The 17,645-nt window shown below is 48.2% G+C and overlaps 1 protein-coding gene across 2 annotated transcripts in view; it reads left to right on the top strand.

The window, feature by feature from the left end:
• The window catches only part of Dgkg (diacylglycerol kinase gamma), a 167,557-nt gene that overhangs the window by 59,298 nt on the left and 90,614 nt on the right, over window positions 1–17,645 (top strand). For both annotated transcript variants that reach the window (XM_004640881.2, XM_004640879.2), the window contains 3 exons: window positions 1,396–1,485; window positions 2,574–2,734; window positions 10,606–10,670. In XM_004640881.2, coding sequence (XP_004640938.1) covers window positions 1,396–1,485; window positions 2,574–2,734; window positions 10,606–10,670 — 316 coding nt within the window. The remainder of the gene's footprint in view (window positions 1–1,395; window positions 1,486–2,573; window positions 2,735–10,605; window positions 10,671–17,645) is intronic.

The following is a 17,645-nucleotide window of genomic DNA, read 5'->3' as shown; positions in this document are numbered from 1 at the left end:
GCCCCTGGTAGAAATGGGAGAATGCGCTCAGCCCGATGGGTAGACCTGTGCCCTAAGAGGGCAGACAGGAGGCTGCCACAGTGGTGGCAATGGGGAGCGGTCACACCTACCCGTGGTTCATCCATGAGGATGGTGAACACGGACTGCATGGAGATCCCCAAAGAAGACCGTACACAGGCAGCGATGTGTGCACAGAGAGAGTGAGGAGGAGTAACACAGGTGCCAGAGAGGCCTCTAGGTGCAGCGCATGAGGATGGCTGGTGAGGGGCACCACCGCGGAAGCAGCAGATACAGACACACTCCTTGTAGGCAGCGAAAACAGCATATGCAAAGGCCAGAGGCCGAAACTGGAGTCCCGAGGCCTGCTGCACTGCTCACTGCCTCAGGTTGTCCAGGGCTGATCTCAGCCAGAGCCGTGTGTGTGCTCTGTCGCTGCCCACACGGAGCAGACACCCTAGGGGGCCTGTGAGCTCCGCCTGCGCCAGGACAGGCCTAGCTCGAGCCTCACCTGCTGGCTCCTGCAGCTTCCCTTACTCCCCAACCATGTCGCTCACACCCACGGTAGCCACGAACTCAGAGGTGCACAGAAGTGCGCCCACCCCGGGTGCTATACTGTCTTCTCCAGCCATCCCTGGTGGACGGCTTGTGGCTGTAGACCTTCAGCCAGAATTCTCTGATGCTTCTGTCTACTACTTGTCCAAAACCATCCAGGGGAGAAAAGAGTAGGAACCCATGTACCTGCAATTCTGGGAAGTGATGAAAATAATAAGCTGGAGAGAACTACAGGAGGTTGTGCTTATTTAACACAACCTTAATTTTAAAAATCTTTTAGATCTGAATAGCTTTAAGCAAGCATTTTGAGTTCTCCAAAAGCTTCACCATTGCTTAATGTTCAGTGGTTTTGACACACCAGTTTTACTAATCTCATCTAGGCCCCTGAATAGACAGACAGATAGATAAATAGATAGATGCTCTAGGTTTGGGTTCTGGCTCTAGAATTGTTTCCCCTTGATGAACCTTTTTGTCTTCATCTATGGGGAGAAGAATATGCTGCAGATTTGGTCCAAGAGGCAAATAGGAGCTTCTTTTACTAATGATAAAACCATGCCAACTGAAAGAACAGAATTAGGATGAAATCTGGATAAACAGGTGTGTGTCACAGGGAGACAGATTTAGCTCAATCTGCAGTACGAGTTGACAGAATTGGCACACCTTGTGGTGGATAACACACTGCAGATGGAATAATGGCTTTGGAGGTAGTGTGTCCTCCACCGCCAGAGGTATTCAACCAACAGATGCTTCACTGGGATTCAAGATCAGACCAGGGACAAGAGGTTAGCCCAGGATCTGTAATCCCGTGGCACTGGGGTCTCTCCTCCTTTGTGTTGGTTGCAGACAAGGCCAACCTGACAAAGCATCCACCTGTGGCTGTCCTGCCTCTTGGAACAGGAAATGACCTGGCGCGGTGTCTCCGCTGGGGTGGAGGTGAGTCGGCAGGGGTGTGGAGCCACCCTGGGGGCAAGTCCTCAGGCTTCCTGGCGCTAGGTGGCACTGACTCTTCTGTGAACCACATCCCAAGGAGTAGTACTCAGTGAAAGTCATATCTGTGACCCTTCCCCTGCCCACTGGTCTACAACGGGTCTGGTACAGGGGCCTCCTGCTCTCCCTCCCCATACCTACTATCATCCTAGAACCAGCAGCTCAAAACCCACCTTCCCCAGTAAAACATAATTGTCAACTTTAGGGTAAACACCAAATCTCATCCGTTCCCTCCCCAGGTCTCATCCCAATAGGGAGCTCTTGTTGGTATTTTCTATATGAAATTTTCCCCTTTCCAAAATTAATGATCTTGTGACTTAAAGTGAAGAATACAGACCAAAATGTCACATCACCAGTCACTCAGTCACTAGGGACTTGCAGATTACCCCAAGCTCCCAGGGTTCTGGGCTCCCTTTCTAGAATTTTCCCCAGGGTTGGAATGCAGAATGATAACCAGCTTACCATACAAGGGGTGCAAACTAAGGACTTTGCAAATGGTGGTAGACCCTATGGAGCCCAGCACAACACAGAGTAGGCAGATGGGACTGGCAGCAGAAGAGGGGTGGGGGATCCTGATGGCTGACGAAGTCGGAGAGCGATTCAGGAGCAGATAGGGAAGTGTTGTGTTCAGAGATTAGTTCTTGCTTGGTGGGCAGGTTCAGAGGAAGCAGAAGCCAGTCCCAGGAGCAGCATCTTCACGTTCTACCTACCACGCTACCACACCATTTCCTACATGTCAGCAGCCTGGAATGGACCTGCTGTCTCCCACTCACCGCTCCACAGCCATCTAAGCTATCAGTTCTCCAGGGCCTGCCATCAGCCAGCATCGACCCTCACCTCCATCCCATACTCCTTGGCTCCCCATTACCCTGGCTTCTTCCTAGTCAGTTTCTATTGTCCTCCCCTTCTCTGTGGTTCAGGAAACCTAAGGGTCTGCAGCCCACAGACACGCTAGAGCGTCTCCTGGGCACAGGCGTTCATGGGGCTTCCTGTCCTGACAGCTACCTGCGCAAATACAATGCCACCCTCCACAGGTTATGAAGGGGGCAGCTTGACAAAAATCCTCAAGGACATTGAGCAGAGCCCCTTGGTGATGCTGGACCGCTGGCATCTGGAAGTCATCCCCAGAGAGGAGGTGGAGAATGGAGACCAGGTCCCCTACAGCATCATGAACAACTATTTCTCCATCGGCGTGGTGAGTTGATCTGAGGCCACCACTCTGCATGACACCAAAGGGCCCAAAAGGGTTCCAGGCATCCATTGTCACCCCTAGGCCCTATACTGCCTCTCCTGACTGCATCCAGCCCTGACCTGGGTGTAAGCAGCCGTGATTCTGGCTCAGGTGGGAACACTGATTCCACCACACCTTCCCCCTTGATGATGGAAGAAACTCCCTCCCTTATAATGTTAGCTAACACTAGAATAGACCAGAAGCTTTTCAGAAGACTTACATATCTTTGGGGGTAATTAGAAGCAGTAAAGAAAATCGGCACCAAGAAATAACCAAGGGGCAAGGACAGGAGAAAACTTTCATAAGCTTCAGGAACGGAGGATTCTGAGTCTCAGGGAAGCCATGTGGTGACACGTGGCCTGTCACATGGCTTGGCAACTCTGCACATACAGTTCCTTCCTCTCCTCAGCCCACACATGCCAACTGTTTCCTAAGCTTCTGGGGTACATCTCCTGGAGCTGCCCCTACTGAGGCTGCCCATGGTGCTCCCCTGTATCTTCAACGAACAGTGTACTCTGCCCTTGATTAAATGATGGGGTTTAATGTGCCTGATTCACTGCATTCACACACGAGAGAGAGAGAGAGAGAGAGAGAGAGAGAGAGAGAGAGAGAGAGAGAGAGCTGCCTCTCTTGTGTCCATACCCCCTAGCACAGTTAGTGCAGCTCAGTGGACTCTGGCATCAAACTCAGTTTCCAGCTCAAAGAGAACTGAGTGGATCCTGCTTCCTCAGCTGTTAGGGACAGGATGAGGAGCAGGGGCAGTGGCAACAGTCACAGCCATAAGTAGAGCTGGGGCTTGAGAAGGTGGCATAGTGAAGACACTGGTACCGACGGAGCACTTCCTGTGTGCCTGCTGCTGGGGGAGGTTCCACCTGTCCTAGGCCTCGCAGGAGCCCTGCGGACACCAGGGGCTGTGCCGTGCCCATCTTACAGAAGAGGCCTCAGGACGCTAGATTCCTCAGAGCAAAAACGAGGACAGCTGTCCCTTACCCCGCAGCCGGCTCTTCCCTGCTTCCTTGTCTTTGCAGTTTCATCACCCAGTTTCATGGCCACACAGGTCTGCCAGGCCAATCCTCTGGCCCGAGGCTGCGAGACACATGACTGCCTCCGCCATCCCCACCTGTGCCTCTTTTGAAAGAGCTTGGGGTGGGTGACAGCTAGCTGGAGGAGATAGCCTTAAGGAAAGGGTTTTGTTTTTTTAACAAGGCTAAAAACAGAAGCATGGGATAGCCTAAAAATAATGCCTTATATTTACAGAAGGATTTAAAATTTACCATACGTGCAGGCATTTTCAGTTCCATTGTTGCTGCTGCTGCTGTGGTGGTAGTGGTGTTGGTGGTGATGGTGGTGTGGTAGTGGTGGTACTGGAGATTTAGTCCAGGGAGCACTGAGCTACATCTTGACATTTTAAAATTTTATTTTGAGACAAAATGTCACTTAAGTTGCCAGGCTGGCTTCAAACTTGTTCTGCCTCAGCCTCCTGATTAGCTGGGACCACAGGCGTGCACCGGTATACCCAGCCTGGTTGTTCTTATTCTGATGACTACATTGAAATACAGTATTATCTCTCTGTATGAGTGAGGAAACAGAGATTTGGCTTTAGGGATGTGCCCTATTTTCTCCTAAGCCAATGCTCTTTCTTATGACTGAAACAGAAGAGAAAGAGATTGCTGAGTCAGGTTCAGAAAGGAGGGAGGAGGTAAACTGGAAGCAAGTTTAAGTGTTCCTGCTTCCCAGGCTGGCTTATGCCCACAGGCCATCGCGGTGCTTGGGGACAGCTTTCCCCAGGTTCTCCTGCCAGATGGATACAGAACTCTTCCGTCCTCTTCCAGCTCCAAGATTCCTCCCCTTTTCAGACCATCTGTCCACACTCCACTTCCCCAAGAAGGAGCCCTACAACCTGGCACTCAAGAGGCACCTAGAGCGGGGGCTGCCCCTCATTGGTTCTAGCAACCCCTGTGTGTTTTTCCTGGAGTAACCAGGGTGCTCACGTGGACCCTGTACCCACAGCACACTGGACCCAGTCTGCCTGGGGGCAGATGCATCACAGGTTTGTGCACTGTAACAAGGAACTGTAGCTTTGTGAGCCCCAGAACACTAGTGAGCAGTGGGCCTGGAATCATCCTGTGGAGCTTTCAGGCCAGCCGCCGTGGCCTCTGCACAACCCCCTACACCTTCGTGTTGCCAAAAGCAACAGGCGTAGGCGAGTCTCAAAACAGCGTCCAGCGGCCCTTCCCAGGCTCCTTCTCAGAAATGCACATTTCATCCCACCACCACTGTATTGCTTCTATCTGGCTCAGCCAATCCCCAATCCACAGGGCCTGGGAACGTGTATTTTTAACCAGCCTCTGGGACCATTCTGATGCAGATGCTCCTGAAGTGTTCAGGGCAAAGAAAAGCCACTAGAGTAGAAAGGAATGTTTAAAGACATGGGTCTTCCCAACCAGAGGAAAGGTGGAAAGGAAGGGAGAGCCAGGCGGTCCTCCCAGCGGTGGACGGCATCGGGGCTGCAGGTAGAGACTTCAGCCCTGACCTTCCCTGCCCTAACACACTCAGATCTAGCTGACAGAAGCAGCTGACTCCCCACACTTCCCTGTCTCTCTGCACAGTGCCAAAGGAAGGCAGCAGTCTCACTATTTACTGACTAAATGGATGTCCACGCCAAAGAAGCAAGGGACAACCACCTCTCAGGGAGACATCCCGACCCTAAGCCCAAGAGCCGTGGTTCCTGGGCCAGTAACCATGGGTCTGATTTGTTCTTGCAGGTAGAAGAAAGAAAAGAATGGAGGGAGCTAGAAAGGAATGGAGGAGGGAGCTGTCCCCAAGGAAATACATAGAAACAGAAGCGCTATTAGCTTCAGTGGCCCAAATATGTATCTGCCCTGGGCTGACCTATAATATTCTGACCTAAGCCAGGAGTAATGGTGCATGACTATAATGGCAACACTTAGGAGGCTGAGGCAGAAAGATCATCATGAGTTTGAGACCAGCCTGGGCTACATAATGAGTTTAAGGCCAGCCTGAACTACACAGTAAGACTCTGTCTCAAAAAATAATAATAATATTCCAATCCACTTTCTTTCAAATTATAAAGAACTTCACAATATCTTCGTGATTCTTTCCATCTACCTTTAGCATATGCGTATTTAATACTGTTGTCCAAAGGGCTAAGGAACCAGGACTGTGCTTTTATCTCATTGTACACCCACAGCCTTCTCGCAATAATGTGTCTGCAGGGTTTGTGTGTTCGCTCTTTAAAAATTGGAAGGAGAAAAGCTTGATAAAATAAGTAACCAAAACGCACCCCTGACAGAGTGTAGGGCTGACATTTGCAGAAGGTCTTGCTCCCTATGACTTCCCAAGCTTTGTATGAGAAGGAGGTATGTAAACCAACCTAGTTTCGCTTCCTTATTGTGATTAAATAGAGTCAGAGTCCTTGGCAAAGAGATCCCTGCATTCTCGGCCTCTTCTGAAGGTCTTATTGATACAATGGCTGCTGCTTTGCATTTATAAAGATGACACTATTGACCACTGCTGGGGAGCCTCTGGGAGCTGTGGACGGAGGTTTGCCCTGATTCAGGGACTCAGGTCCTTCCAGGGCCACCAGAGCCCACTTAATAGAGGATGAAGCAAGACAGAGTCTCCCGACCTAGCCACAGAGAGGTGATGACTGCACTGCCACCGGCCCCCACCCTGTGCAGCTTTCCCCGTGAAGACTTAAGAGAGCGGGCCTTATCTCTCCTTCTGAGACTGCGCGCTGGCACGAGATGTGAAACATAGTCGCATCCAGGATGTCACTTCCTCTGACTTCTCTGGCTTCCTCCTCTTTGCTCTCTATTTTTGAATTAGCAGAAATGTCACGCTGGCCAGGTATCAGTGACAGGAAGCTTGGGACTACAAAATAATTCCTGGAGAATGTGTAACGCTGACCTTCTTACAGGCTCCGCTTTCACTTAGGCTTGGCAGGAGAGGTGAACAGCTCAACCCTTTGATTCAGTGAAAGCTGTTTCCGATGCTACCGAGCCTGGGGGTATGGAGAGGTCACAGTCGTGGAACGCCTGATCCGGGCACCACTGGCCACCTTAGTGGTGGTTGTCAGGGTTCACAGGCTGGGTTTCCCACAGTGACAAGCCTCATACCCCTTAGGGAACTTGTCGACAAGACATCCTTTCCCTGCAAACGTTCCATTTCTGTTCACATCAAGTTCTTACCTGTCGCCTATGAAGGCAAAGGACAGTGGGACTCACCAAAGAGTGCCTTGCACAAAGGGTTTACGTTCTTTTCCATTTCCCCATGTGCCATTGGTTTGTAGAATACTCCAGGTTACAAGTAACCTATGCCATTTCCTTCCTTCTTTTTATTCCCATAAGTAGACAAAATGACCTAGCCCTGCATTTGTCTAATATGTAGCCATGAGCCACACATAGCTGTCATATCCTTGAAATGAGCTTGTCTCAATGAAGTGTACTGGGCCAGGGAGATAGCTCAGTGGAATAAGTGCTGACCTGCCTAGCAGGTGCAAGGTCTTGAGTTCTATCCCTGGTACCACAATAAATAAAGAAATAAACAAATAAATAAATAAAAAGAAGTGTACTATAAGCATAAATATACATCAGATGCCAAAAATGTGATGTGAAGAAAAGATTTGAAAATATCCCTATAATTTTCATATTGATTATACAAAGAAGAAACGATAATATTTGCAGCATGTCATCAATATAGAATATTAGAATTGATTTCACTTTCCTCCTTTTTCCAACCAGTAACTAAAGGTTACTAGAAAATTTTAAGTTACATATATGATATATACTATATTTCTACTAGCCCTGGCCCACACATTCCAATACCTCAGAGTCTAAATCACAACTTGGAAAAGGCCCCAAATTCTTTGTCCAACTATTGCTTAGCGTTTTGGTCTAGCTCTACATCCATACCTTTCTTTATCTCTTCTTCTCCCCACACAGCAGAGAAAATGCTCCAGATAGTGAGGCCATCCGAAATGCCATCATCACTTTCATGGGTCTCTTCACCCTGCCCCTTCCAAAAGGAAGTGTCAATTAGCTGTAATCATCACTAAGACAGCATTTGGACCGCTACCGCGGTTTCCAAAAATTCAAATGAAATCCCAGTGGATTGTAAACATGCCCAAGTCAGTGCTGGACACAGAGATGCTCAAGAGGGTGAATCTTGACTCTATTTTTAATCCCGAGGTAGAAAAATAAGCCAGAGTCGTTACCATCACTGCCTTCTCAGAATTTAACTACAAAGAAGCTACTTAGCTGGCACTGTCTCTCTCTCTCTGTCTCTCTCTCTCTCTGTCTCTGTCTCTGTCTCTCTCTCTCTCTCTCTCTCTCTCTGTCTCTGTCTCTCTCTGTCTCTGTCTCTCTCTGTTTCTTTCTATCTCTCTGTCTCTCTCTCTCCTTTGTCTTTCTATCTCTGTCATCTGTCTCTATCTCGTGTGTGTGTGTGTGTGTGTGTGTGTGTGTGTGTGATCTCTCCTTTGTGTATCTGCCAAGGGATTGCACTGTCAAAATAGGAACCACATGCTAAACTAATAATACTGTAAAGGCTAGTCTTTGGGGAAAGAAGCAGTGCAAAACCAGTTATGGAAAAACCAAGGACAATCCGAGCTGTGTGGAGGGAGGGAACTGTGAGATCACCCACAGAACTGAAAACCAGGAGCCAGTCGCGCTGAACAGGGGCAGGAGCAGCGAAGTACGGACTGTGCCAGGCTATGCAGGATCACTTTCTTCTTTTCTTTCTTTTCCTGACTGAAGAAAATTAGTGCTTCAAAGGAACACAAGTAGATAGAATGTTTTATTGAATATGAGAGAAGCATTTGACAGATGTCTCATCCATTTTACTGAGCATGTGCACCAAAATTCACCCAGAATGGGAGAAGTGGGCACCCTCTGGGGGAATGAGGGGCACCCTGGGATGTGTGTGCTTCCCACCCAGTGTCCACAGGGGTGCCTCACCCACCTCATCAACTCATGATGTGTCTTAAATTAAAAAATAAACCAGTAACTAAAGGTTAATTGCTAAACTCCCCAGATGTCACTTTAGCGAGGAATATTTGCCTACCACAAAGCCGACTGTAATCCCATCATCCTCTTGACTTGCCCTTCTTACCTCCAACTGGGGGCTGCTGCTGGAGTCCTCCTGTCCCAAGTGCGATTGAGCACACACGACACATGCTCAACCTTGCTTCTTCCCTAACCTATGCCTCTTGGTGTTGAAAGCAAAGCAACTGTCAGCATTGAGAAATGTTCCTTTGTAGAGTTGCCTTATCAAGAAATGGAATATGAGGGGGTGGACTGGGGAGATAGCTCAACAGTCTAAGCACCTGCCTGGCAAGTGCAAGGACCTGGGTTCAATCCCCGGTACCACATGCTGTGCTGGCCCCAGAATCTGGGATGTGGTAGTACATGCCTGTAATCCTAGTGCTAGGGAGGCTGAGACAGGAGGATCACTACGAGTCCCAGCTGCTTAGTTAGACACTGTACCAAATAGATAGATAGATAGATAGATAGATAGATAGATAGATAGATAGACAGACAGACAGACAGACAGACAGACAGACAGATGGATAGTTAGATGATTTTCTTAAAAAATAAATGGAATATTCTTTAGCTGGAAATCTGCTACATGGGATTCTAACATCTTTAACTACATGTTCCAATACATGTGTTTCTGCATTTATTTTGCTTCCTGACCAAACCTGAGTAGGCAGCTCTTTAGTTTTTGCATGGACCACAACGCCAGTCACTTCTCCTGTTTATTTCTGAAACCCAGCATCAGCACCCAGAGTACCAGCGTGAGGCCTGAGCCTTGCGAAGGACCAGCACATGGGCTGTTGCTGGGAAAAAAAAGAGAGACCACTGACTAGGAAGACCACCTTGGAAGACGGGATGAGTTTAGCTTCAGGGCTGAAGTTCGGATTTGGTTCTAGAGCTAACATTGGCTGTGTGTGGTCATGCCAACATCTAGGTGCTGGCAACAGCCACGAGAGCTCAGAAAGGGAACCACGGTGGCAGCGTGGGCTGCAGATGGGCACAGGGCTCAGAAGTTTGTATCAGAGGATGGGGTGCCGTGAGACTTGGCATCATGGGGCCCTTCCCACGTCACCATGACTTCTGGGGTGCAGGTGGCCAGTAGCGCAGCCAAAGAATGTAGAAATAGGACAGCAACGTGGAGCCCACAGGCTGCTGTTGGAAGCTCTCTTTGACCTTGCGAGATTTGGGTGGGACAATCGCGAAGCAGAAACTAGAAGCTCAGCGTGTTCGTCAGCTGCTAGGCTAGGTTGCCTGGCGCAGCTCCTTATTTCTACTAATGTGGATGGTTAAGAGCTGACGTACAGTAGCTTGCCCAGTGTCAGCTTTCTGGTTTCGACAATATGCTGGAGTTATGTAAGACACTGACCTTGGCGGAATCCAGGTGAAAGGGACCTAGGAACTCGGTACTATTTTTGTGCTTCTTGTGAGTCAAAATATTCCAAAATAAAATATTTTTTAAAAACCACTCAATATGACAGACAAGGCATTTCCAAGGACCCATGGCCAGCGCCACTTGTGGCTTCCATTGTCTGCCACTTGGACGGACCCTTATGAGTCTCCTCATAGGACAGCGGCTGTCCTTCTCTCTCAGCCCTGAACTGCCTGCCTGCTTCTTCCTGGGCCTGGCTAGAGGGGCAAGGGCTGTGGGGACAGCCAGCTAGGCTCTAAGGCGCCTCCTCTGGAAGAGGGTGTCTCAGGGCTGGGGGCCTTGGCCCCTACCATGCACAAAGCCGGGCCCAAGCCGCTAACCAGGTGTCTTGCCTTCTCTTCCGCTTTCAGGACGCTTCCATTGCACATAGATTCCACATGATGCGAGAGAAACACCCTGAAAAATTCAACAGCAGGTAAGAGGGCTGCGCCCCGGCTGCCCTGCGCCTCGCCCGCGCGCCCGCCCTGCGCAGCCAGCGGGACCGCGGCCTCCCACCTGTTCCCGCGGAAAGGTTCTTGGCCGGGCCGCCCTGGGACTTTGCTTTCCTGCCACGTTGCCGGAAGGACGGTTTCCATTTCCAAGCAGGGGGGTAAAAGTGTCAGAATCGCGGCCCGGCCCGGCAGCCCGCGCCCTGGCCGAGCGTCTGTGCAGAGGGAGGGGACAGGTGGAGGGGCTTGGGGCGCCGGCCCGGGAGAGGCGGGTTCCAGCCCGACGCGCAGACTCCAGGGCCCTCGCCCCGCGGTGCAGGGTGCAGGAGGCTCGGCTTTCCTGGCCTCTAACGGAAAGAGGTGGCAGCCCTGGGGCCAGGACCAGGGGGACCGCAGAGACGTCGCGTCTGCGCTGCCTGACAGCAGGGGGCAGCAACGGAGAGGCCTCCGCGTCCAGCCTTAGCCTGGATAACGATGATAAAGAGAAAAGCAGGTTGTTTTCAAACCAGACTCTTCCTGAATGCAGGAGAGAATTTGGCAAAACTAGATTGTGACCAGGATTATCAAATTGCCCATCTCCCGTCTTTCTTTTTCTTCACACTGGCCAATGTCTAGCCTTTCTCTTTCTTCTTTTGTTATACGGTCTCTTGATGACCCCTGGAGCCCAACTCCAACCTCAGACAGAAACTAAATAGAACTCGGACTTGCCCCTCAGACCTGAATGGATTGACTGTCTGTTGGCCCACAGTATTCTCTTTAAAAGCAGGAATTAGGGGCCGGGGAGATAGCTCAGTAGAATAAGCTCTTGCCTGGTAAGCGCAGGGTCCTGAGTTCAATCCCCGGTACCACTAGACAGATAGATAGATGATAGATAGATAGATAGATAGATGATAGATAGATAGATAGATAGAGGAAATTAGAGTGTCACACAAAGGCATTCATTGAGTGCCCAGCACCGTGAAAGAGCTGACCACTTTCATTCTTACTCTGCCCCACCCCACTGTCTGGGATGGTAGCTAAGAAAGACTCAGAAATGGAACATAATGAAGCTACTTTGGCCTCAGGACGAGTGATCTGTGGGATTTAGTAGCAGCTAACCCAAGTGCATATGAGGTTACAGCATATTCTTTTTTGCCTTCACACACACACACACACACACACACACACACACACAGACACAGAGAACCTACACACTCACTATATAGAACTAGCCTGTGTACTTCTAGCCCATATTACTATAATCACGAACTTGATAATACTATTGATTTTCTGGGGGGGGGGGTTACTCCCATATGTGAACACAGTCATTTTAAAAATTCTCTTGTACCCATTCCCCAGCTTTTTAAGGGCCTCTGCTCATACAGACACCCTTACACAATTCATCCCCATGTGCCTCTTAAGATACCATATGCTTTTGAAATCCGTGAGTCCATTCATTCATTCATTCCGTGGTATCTTTTGAAAACCTACATACCAGATGCTATTCTGCAGGCATCTGGGGCAGGCCTGTGGAGGGCCTCCTAGCCCCCTGTGTAAGAGTCAGTGATGTTGGGCCGGCGAGACAGCTCAGTGGACTAAGCACCTGCTTTGGCAAGCACAGGGACCAGGGTTCAATCTGGGGCCCAATGAGCCAGCCGTTGAGTCTGGGCATGGTGGCGCACATCCGTAATCCCAGTGCTGGGGAGGCTGTTAGACAGGAAGATCATTACGAGTCTGAGCTGCACAGAGCAACCCTGTATCAAATACATAAATGGTGAAAAGAAAAAAAACAAAAAACAGTCCGTGAGGTGGATAAAGGCATCCCACGGGACTGCAACAGCATGGAACTTAGTGTGGAGGGTTTTTCCAATGACAGAGAAGCGCTCAACCAAGACACAGAAAACAAAAACATGTTTTCCAGGTTGACAAATACAAAAGGGCAACCCAGGCAGAGGAAGCCAAATGCTGTGTCTTAAAAGACACACAAAGTGGAAGTACAGCACACGTGAGACTAAGTAAGCTGCCAACATGGTAGCGCATGATCTTGTACCAGGAGAGAGGAGCGAACCTTGGTAGCTCGTAGTGAGTAAAGAAGCACAGAGGAAATTCCTCTATATTCCGAAAGCAGTGGACGGGCCAGTATGGGACACAAATAGAGAAGTCATCAGTGATCGATCATCCACATGACTAAGTACAATTAGGAAAAGCATCTGTGTGAAGATCGTAGCGTACATTTCCGGACAAAGTCAGGCAAACTGCATGTGGTCTGTGTGATTGTCTTCTCCTCTTCTGCCCAGATCCCATGTACAGAACTGCGTTAGGGGCCTAGGTTTGTGTAGATGGGAACCTCTCTTTTTACCTCACTGAGGTCAACATGACTTGGTAACCCCAGGTGACATTTCCTGCCTGACAAACAAAGACATCTAGAGGTAGACCATTTACAAGGTCATAAAGCCCCTCCTATTCAGAACTTTGGGTCTCTGCGCTGCTATTCTGCCTGCTTGCAAAACACCCAGGAGTGTTCCGCTGGTCCGCTGCGAGGCGGGCACACAGCCGTTTTCTCCGGGCTTCCTTATTTAGCATTGGAGATAGTTTTAAATAGGCAGGTGGTTGTTGCCATGGTTACCCCCATTACACCAGTGGCTAAACTTAGGAAGGGCCACAGGGATAGGAAGACAGCCTGATACCCCGGATTTGGAAATGTAAACGATAGCATCAAACAAGCCTTCCTCTTAGCTGAGGGAACACAGGTTTTCCAGCGAGTAGTCCCTGCTTGGCTGGAAGCCTCACCGTCACTGCTTGGGAGTGGGCCCGCAGGGATCACCAGAGGTTAAAGATAGAGAGTAGTTTTTGTTTTGTTTTGTGTGTGTTGTTTTGTTTTGCTTTGTATTGTTTTGTTTTCAATGAAAGAATGTGAGTAATCAGGGCCAGAAGTTACTAGGAAACTTGACTCTTTCAAGTTTCTGGGCTATTCTAATAAGAATTCTTAACTCCAGGGTCCAAGGGCTTCAGGTGGGGCTGAGAACACCTTGGAACAGGACGTTACAAGGATATCCACAGCTGTCGTGAGGTCCTTAAAGGGACTCCCCAAACCCCCAGGTAGTTAAAAGTCACAGTTCTGAGACCTCTCTGTATCCTAAGAGGCCTCAAATCATGACTCCGCTGTGGGGTTCCAGGATACTCTTCCCCCAGTGACTTCTCTGTACAAACTATTGCCATGGAAAATGGTTAGTTGCACAAAATAAGTTATTTTCTTGGCAGAATAGCTTTATTTTTATTATATTTTATTAGTGCATGTTAATATTTCATGACCATGAGGTTATGTGGGAAGTTGGTACAATCATTTCCCATATCTTGATCAAAGGTAATCCCACCACCACTCTTCTCCCTGTCCTCCTCACTCCTCCTTGTCCCTTTTGCTGTGTCCAGTAATGGAGCTTCTTGTTTCTTATCCTCTCTCCTTTAAAAAAAATATTCTAGGTTTTATCCTATAAGAGAAAACAGGTGATATTTCATTTTCTGGGTCTGGCTAATTTCACTTAACCTGATGACTTCTAGTTCCATCCATTTTCCAGAAAGTGACATAATTTCATTCTTCTTTTTGGCTCACTAATATTCCATTGTGTATCTATACCATGTTTTTATCTGTTCACTTGTTGGAGACATATAACTTGTTTCCATAACATAGCTATTGTGAACTACAGTGCTAAAACTATGGGTATGTGCATATCGTTACAGCCCATAGTTCTTAATGCTTTTGCAATATGCTTATGATGGAATAGTGGGATCAAATAGTATTTGTACGTTTTCTCTTTTGAGGATTTTCCATACTTGCTGCCATCGTGGTTACACTACTTTCCATTCCCGCTAACGAACCATGTAAAAGGGGAACTTGTCCCTCCTGTCCCCACCAGCATTCACTGTTTTTTTTTTATTTCTTCAGAGCACCTGAAGGAGTGAGATGGATTCTTTTTTTTTTTTTTTTTTTGTGGCTGACTCAACCCACCCTGGGGGCATGGCTGGCATGGTATGTGGTGCCAGGGATCACCCTGCAGTCCCCGTGCACTTGCCTAAGCTTGACTAAGCAGGCACTTTTGACTGCTGAACTATCTCACTGGCCCATGAGACGGATTCTTAATGTAGTTTTAATATGCAGCTCTCTGGTGGCCAGAGATATTGATGATTTTTTTCATATAATTTTGGTCATGGAATAGTCCTCTTAATGGAATAGGAAACAACCCAAGAAGATGGCAACCTGAGCCACATGTGGCGCAGGCTATGTTGGGTCCCTTCTACTTCCTAATCATTGGTAGGCTAATTATTAATTCCTAATTAAGGAATGTTGTGAAGGTCATCATCTCATTGTCAGCATAATGACAGAAGACAGATTTAATTCAACTGAGCTTCAACCATGTGTTAGAAAGTGTCCGAGGATAAGCAATAAGAATGGTCTCTGGGGCCAGCCAGATAGCTCAGCAGACTAAAGCGTCTGCTCAAGCAGAGCGTGGTGGCCAGGTTCATCCCTGGCGTGCCGTGCCAGCCCCACCCCCAGGGCACGCTGAGATGGTGATTGAGACCAGGTATGGTAGCACCAGCCTATAGTCTCAGCGCTTGGAAGGCTGAAAACAGGAGAATCAGTATGAGTCCTATCTACATAGTGAGTCCCTGTAAACCCTATACTACATACATTAAAAAAATGGTCTCTGTCTTCAAAACACATAATCTTACCTAAAAAGAAATTAAATCTTTTTTTTTAAAATTGCTTCAACATACAAAACAGTCACATTTAATAGGCCATAGAGCTCCCAGAAATTTATATAACATAGAAGAACGTTCACATGGTCATATCTCAGATACCATTCATAAATGGATTGTAGAAATAGTGATAAAAGGGAAACAAACTAAGAATTATTATCCATTTGTTTCATCTCCTACTAGATAGATGCCAGGTGGTGAACTAGGGTTCTAAAATATACTAAATTATTAAAATCCCAAAACAATTTTTATGACCCCTATGGGGTCATAGATTTTTTTTTCTCTTTTATTTATTTATTTGGTACATGGTCTCATTACTCAGTTGAGACTCATAGTGATCCTCCTCTCCCAGTGTAATCCCAGCACTGGGATTACAGGTGTGTGTTGCCACATTTTTTCAGGGTCTGCAGGGTCTACAGGGTCTCACTACACAGATTGGATTTATAGTGATTCTCCTGTTTTCAGCTTCCCAAGAGCTGGGATTACAGGTGTGTGCCACCATGCCCAGTCTCAGTGCACCCCAGGGGCAGGGCCAGCACAGCATGCTGGGAATTGAACCACTGACCTCTGCATCTGCCCAAGCAGGCGCTTTCATGTGCTGATCTATCTGGCCAACCCCCTAAACAAATTTACAAGTAAATATTAGTATTTTCATATTATAGATAAAAGAATTAAGTCTGGGAGAAACCAAGTCACCCCTATGAAGTTATAGATTTTTTTCTTTTATTTATTTATTTGGTACGTGGTCTCGTTACTCAGTTGAGATTCATAGTGATCCTCCTATCCCAGTGTTACCCCAGCACTGGGATTACAGGTGTGAGTCGCCACACCCATTTTTCAGGGTCAGCATGGCATGCAGTACCAGGAATCGAACTCTGGTCTTTGAGCTTGCCAGGCAGGTGCTTAAACTGCCGAGCTATCTCCCCAGCCCGATTTCCTTTTTTTTTTTTTTTAAAGCAGTACAACTAATTTGCTTTGTGACTTACTTCACTGCAGAGTTCCAGCCCTGGAACTTCTGTGCCCACTCTCTCCCCTGGATTTTATTCACTAAATACCTACTGCCCTCTGACAGGTGCTTTTTACATGATCCCAGGGGTGATATGCAAGGATAAGTGCTGTACTTCCCAGGCTAGAGATGAAGAAACTGAAGCTAGGAAAGGGCTTTGCAGATGACCTCTGTGGGAAAACGCTTGCTCAGTTTGGTAGAAGAGGCTCAGAAATCCACCATCCACTCATTTCTTACAGTGCAAATCTTTTCCCCATTTCAGTGTCCACAGCAAGGAGCAGGATTGACACAGAGCAAAATTAAAATGTGTGGCCCATTATCCAAAGACTACTAAGAATGGCAAATTGGTGACAGAATATTTATTAAATTAAGCCCAGACCCTTCCAAGGTGTGGGACCCTGAGTGACTGCAAGATCTCATGCCCATGAGCTGGCCCTGGTAACGGAGAGGAACAAACGAAAGAAAACACATTGGCCAGGGATCCTGAAGTAGAGAGACTGCAAGAGAGGTGAAGGGCTGGAGGAAGAGAGAGAAGAGGGACTGCCGGTCCCTGAAGGAGCAGTAGTTAGGGTGAACAGAGGAGCCAGGGATGCACGCCACAGAAGACTCGCGCTCTGCCAGAGCAGGTCCTCCTCAAGGCTTCCAGATGGCGTCTCTGCAGAGGGTTTTGTAGGAGTGCGCACTGTACCTACAACCTACCAAATCCCGGCGCCACTGTCGGGGGCCAGAAAAACAGGGCTCACTGTGGGGGTTTTGTCCTGTTGGTCAGAAACTCAGAGTACTTGAGGAATGTGTTATTCCAAACCCGCTGAGTGTCATCCACTTGAATATGTCCCTCAGCAGTTGAGACTGAAGCAGTTATTTCCTGTCTTGCCCTTCAAAGAAACCGCAGCGCTGTTTCATTGCTACCAGGAGCTGACCACCCTTCTCAAAGCACTTGGGTAATTAGCAGGCTCTGGAGTGTTAGCTTTGTTGGAGCCAGGCCCATGGAGTGGCTTGTGAGGGGCCTCAGCAGCCCTGAGATAGCCTGAGTCCATAAGAGGTCGAAAAGACATCTTGCAAATAACAAAGCCCTTGGATATTTATGGAAGGAGGCAGCAGGGTACAGCCTGAGCTGGCATCCAAACTTGGCTCTGACACCCATTAGCTGTGTGACATTGGGCAAGTTAATCTTTTTAATCCTTTGGTTCCTCCCTGGAAAATCTGGTTGCTGTAAAGCGTT

Source organism: Octodon degus, unplaced genomic scaffold (genome assembly GCF_000260255.1).
Source record: "Octodon degus isolate 3935 unplaced genomic scaffold, OctDeg1.0 scaffold00128, whole genome shotgun sequence".
NCBI lineage: Eukaryota > Metazoa > Chordata > Mammalia > Rodentia > Octodontidae > Octodon > Octodon degus.
The sequence above is the reverse complement of the archived record's forward strand: the minus strand, read 5'-3'. Positions and strand labels throughout refer to the sequence as shown.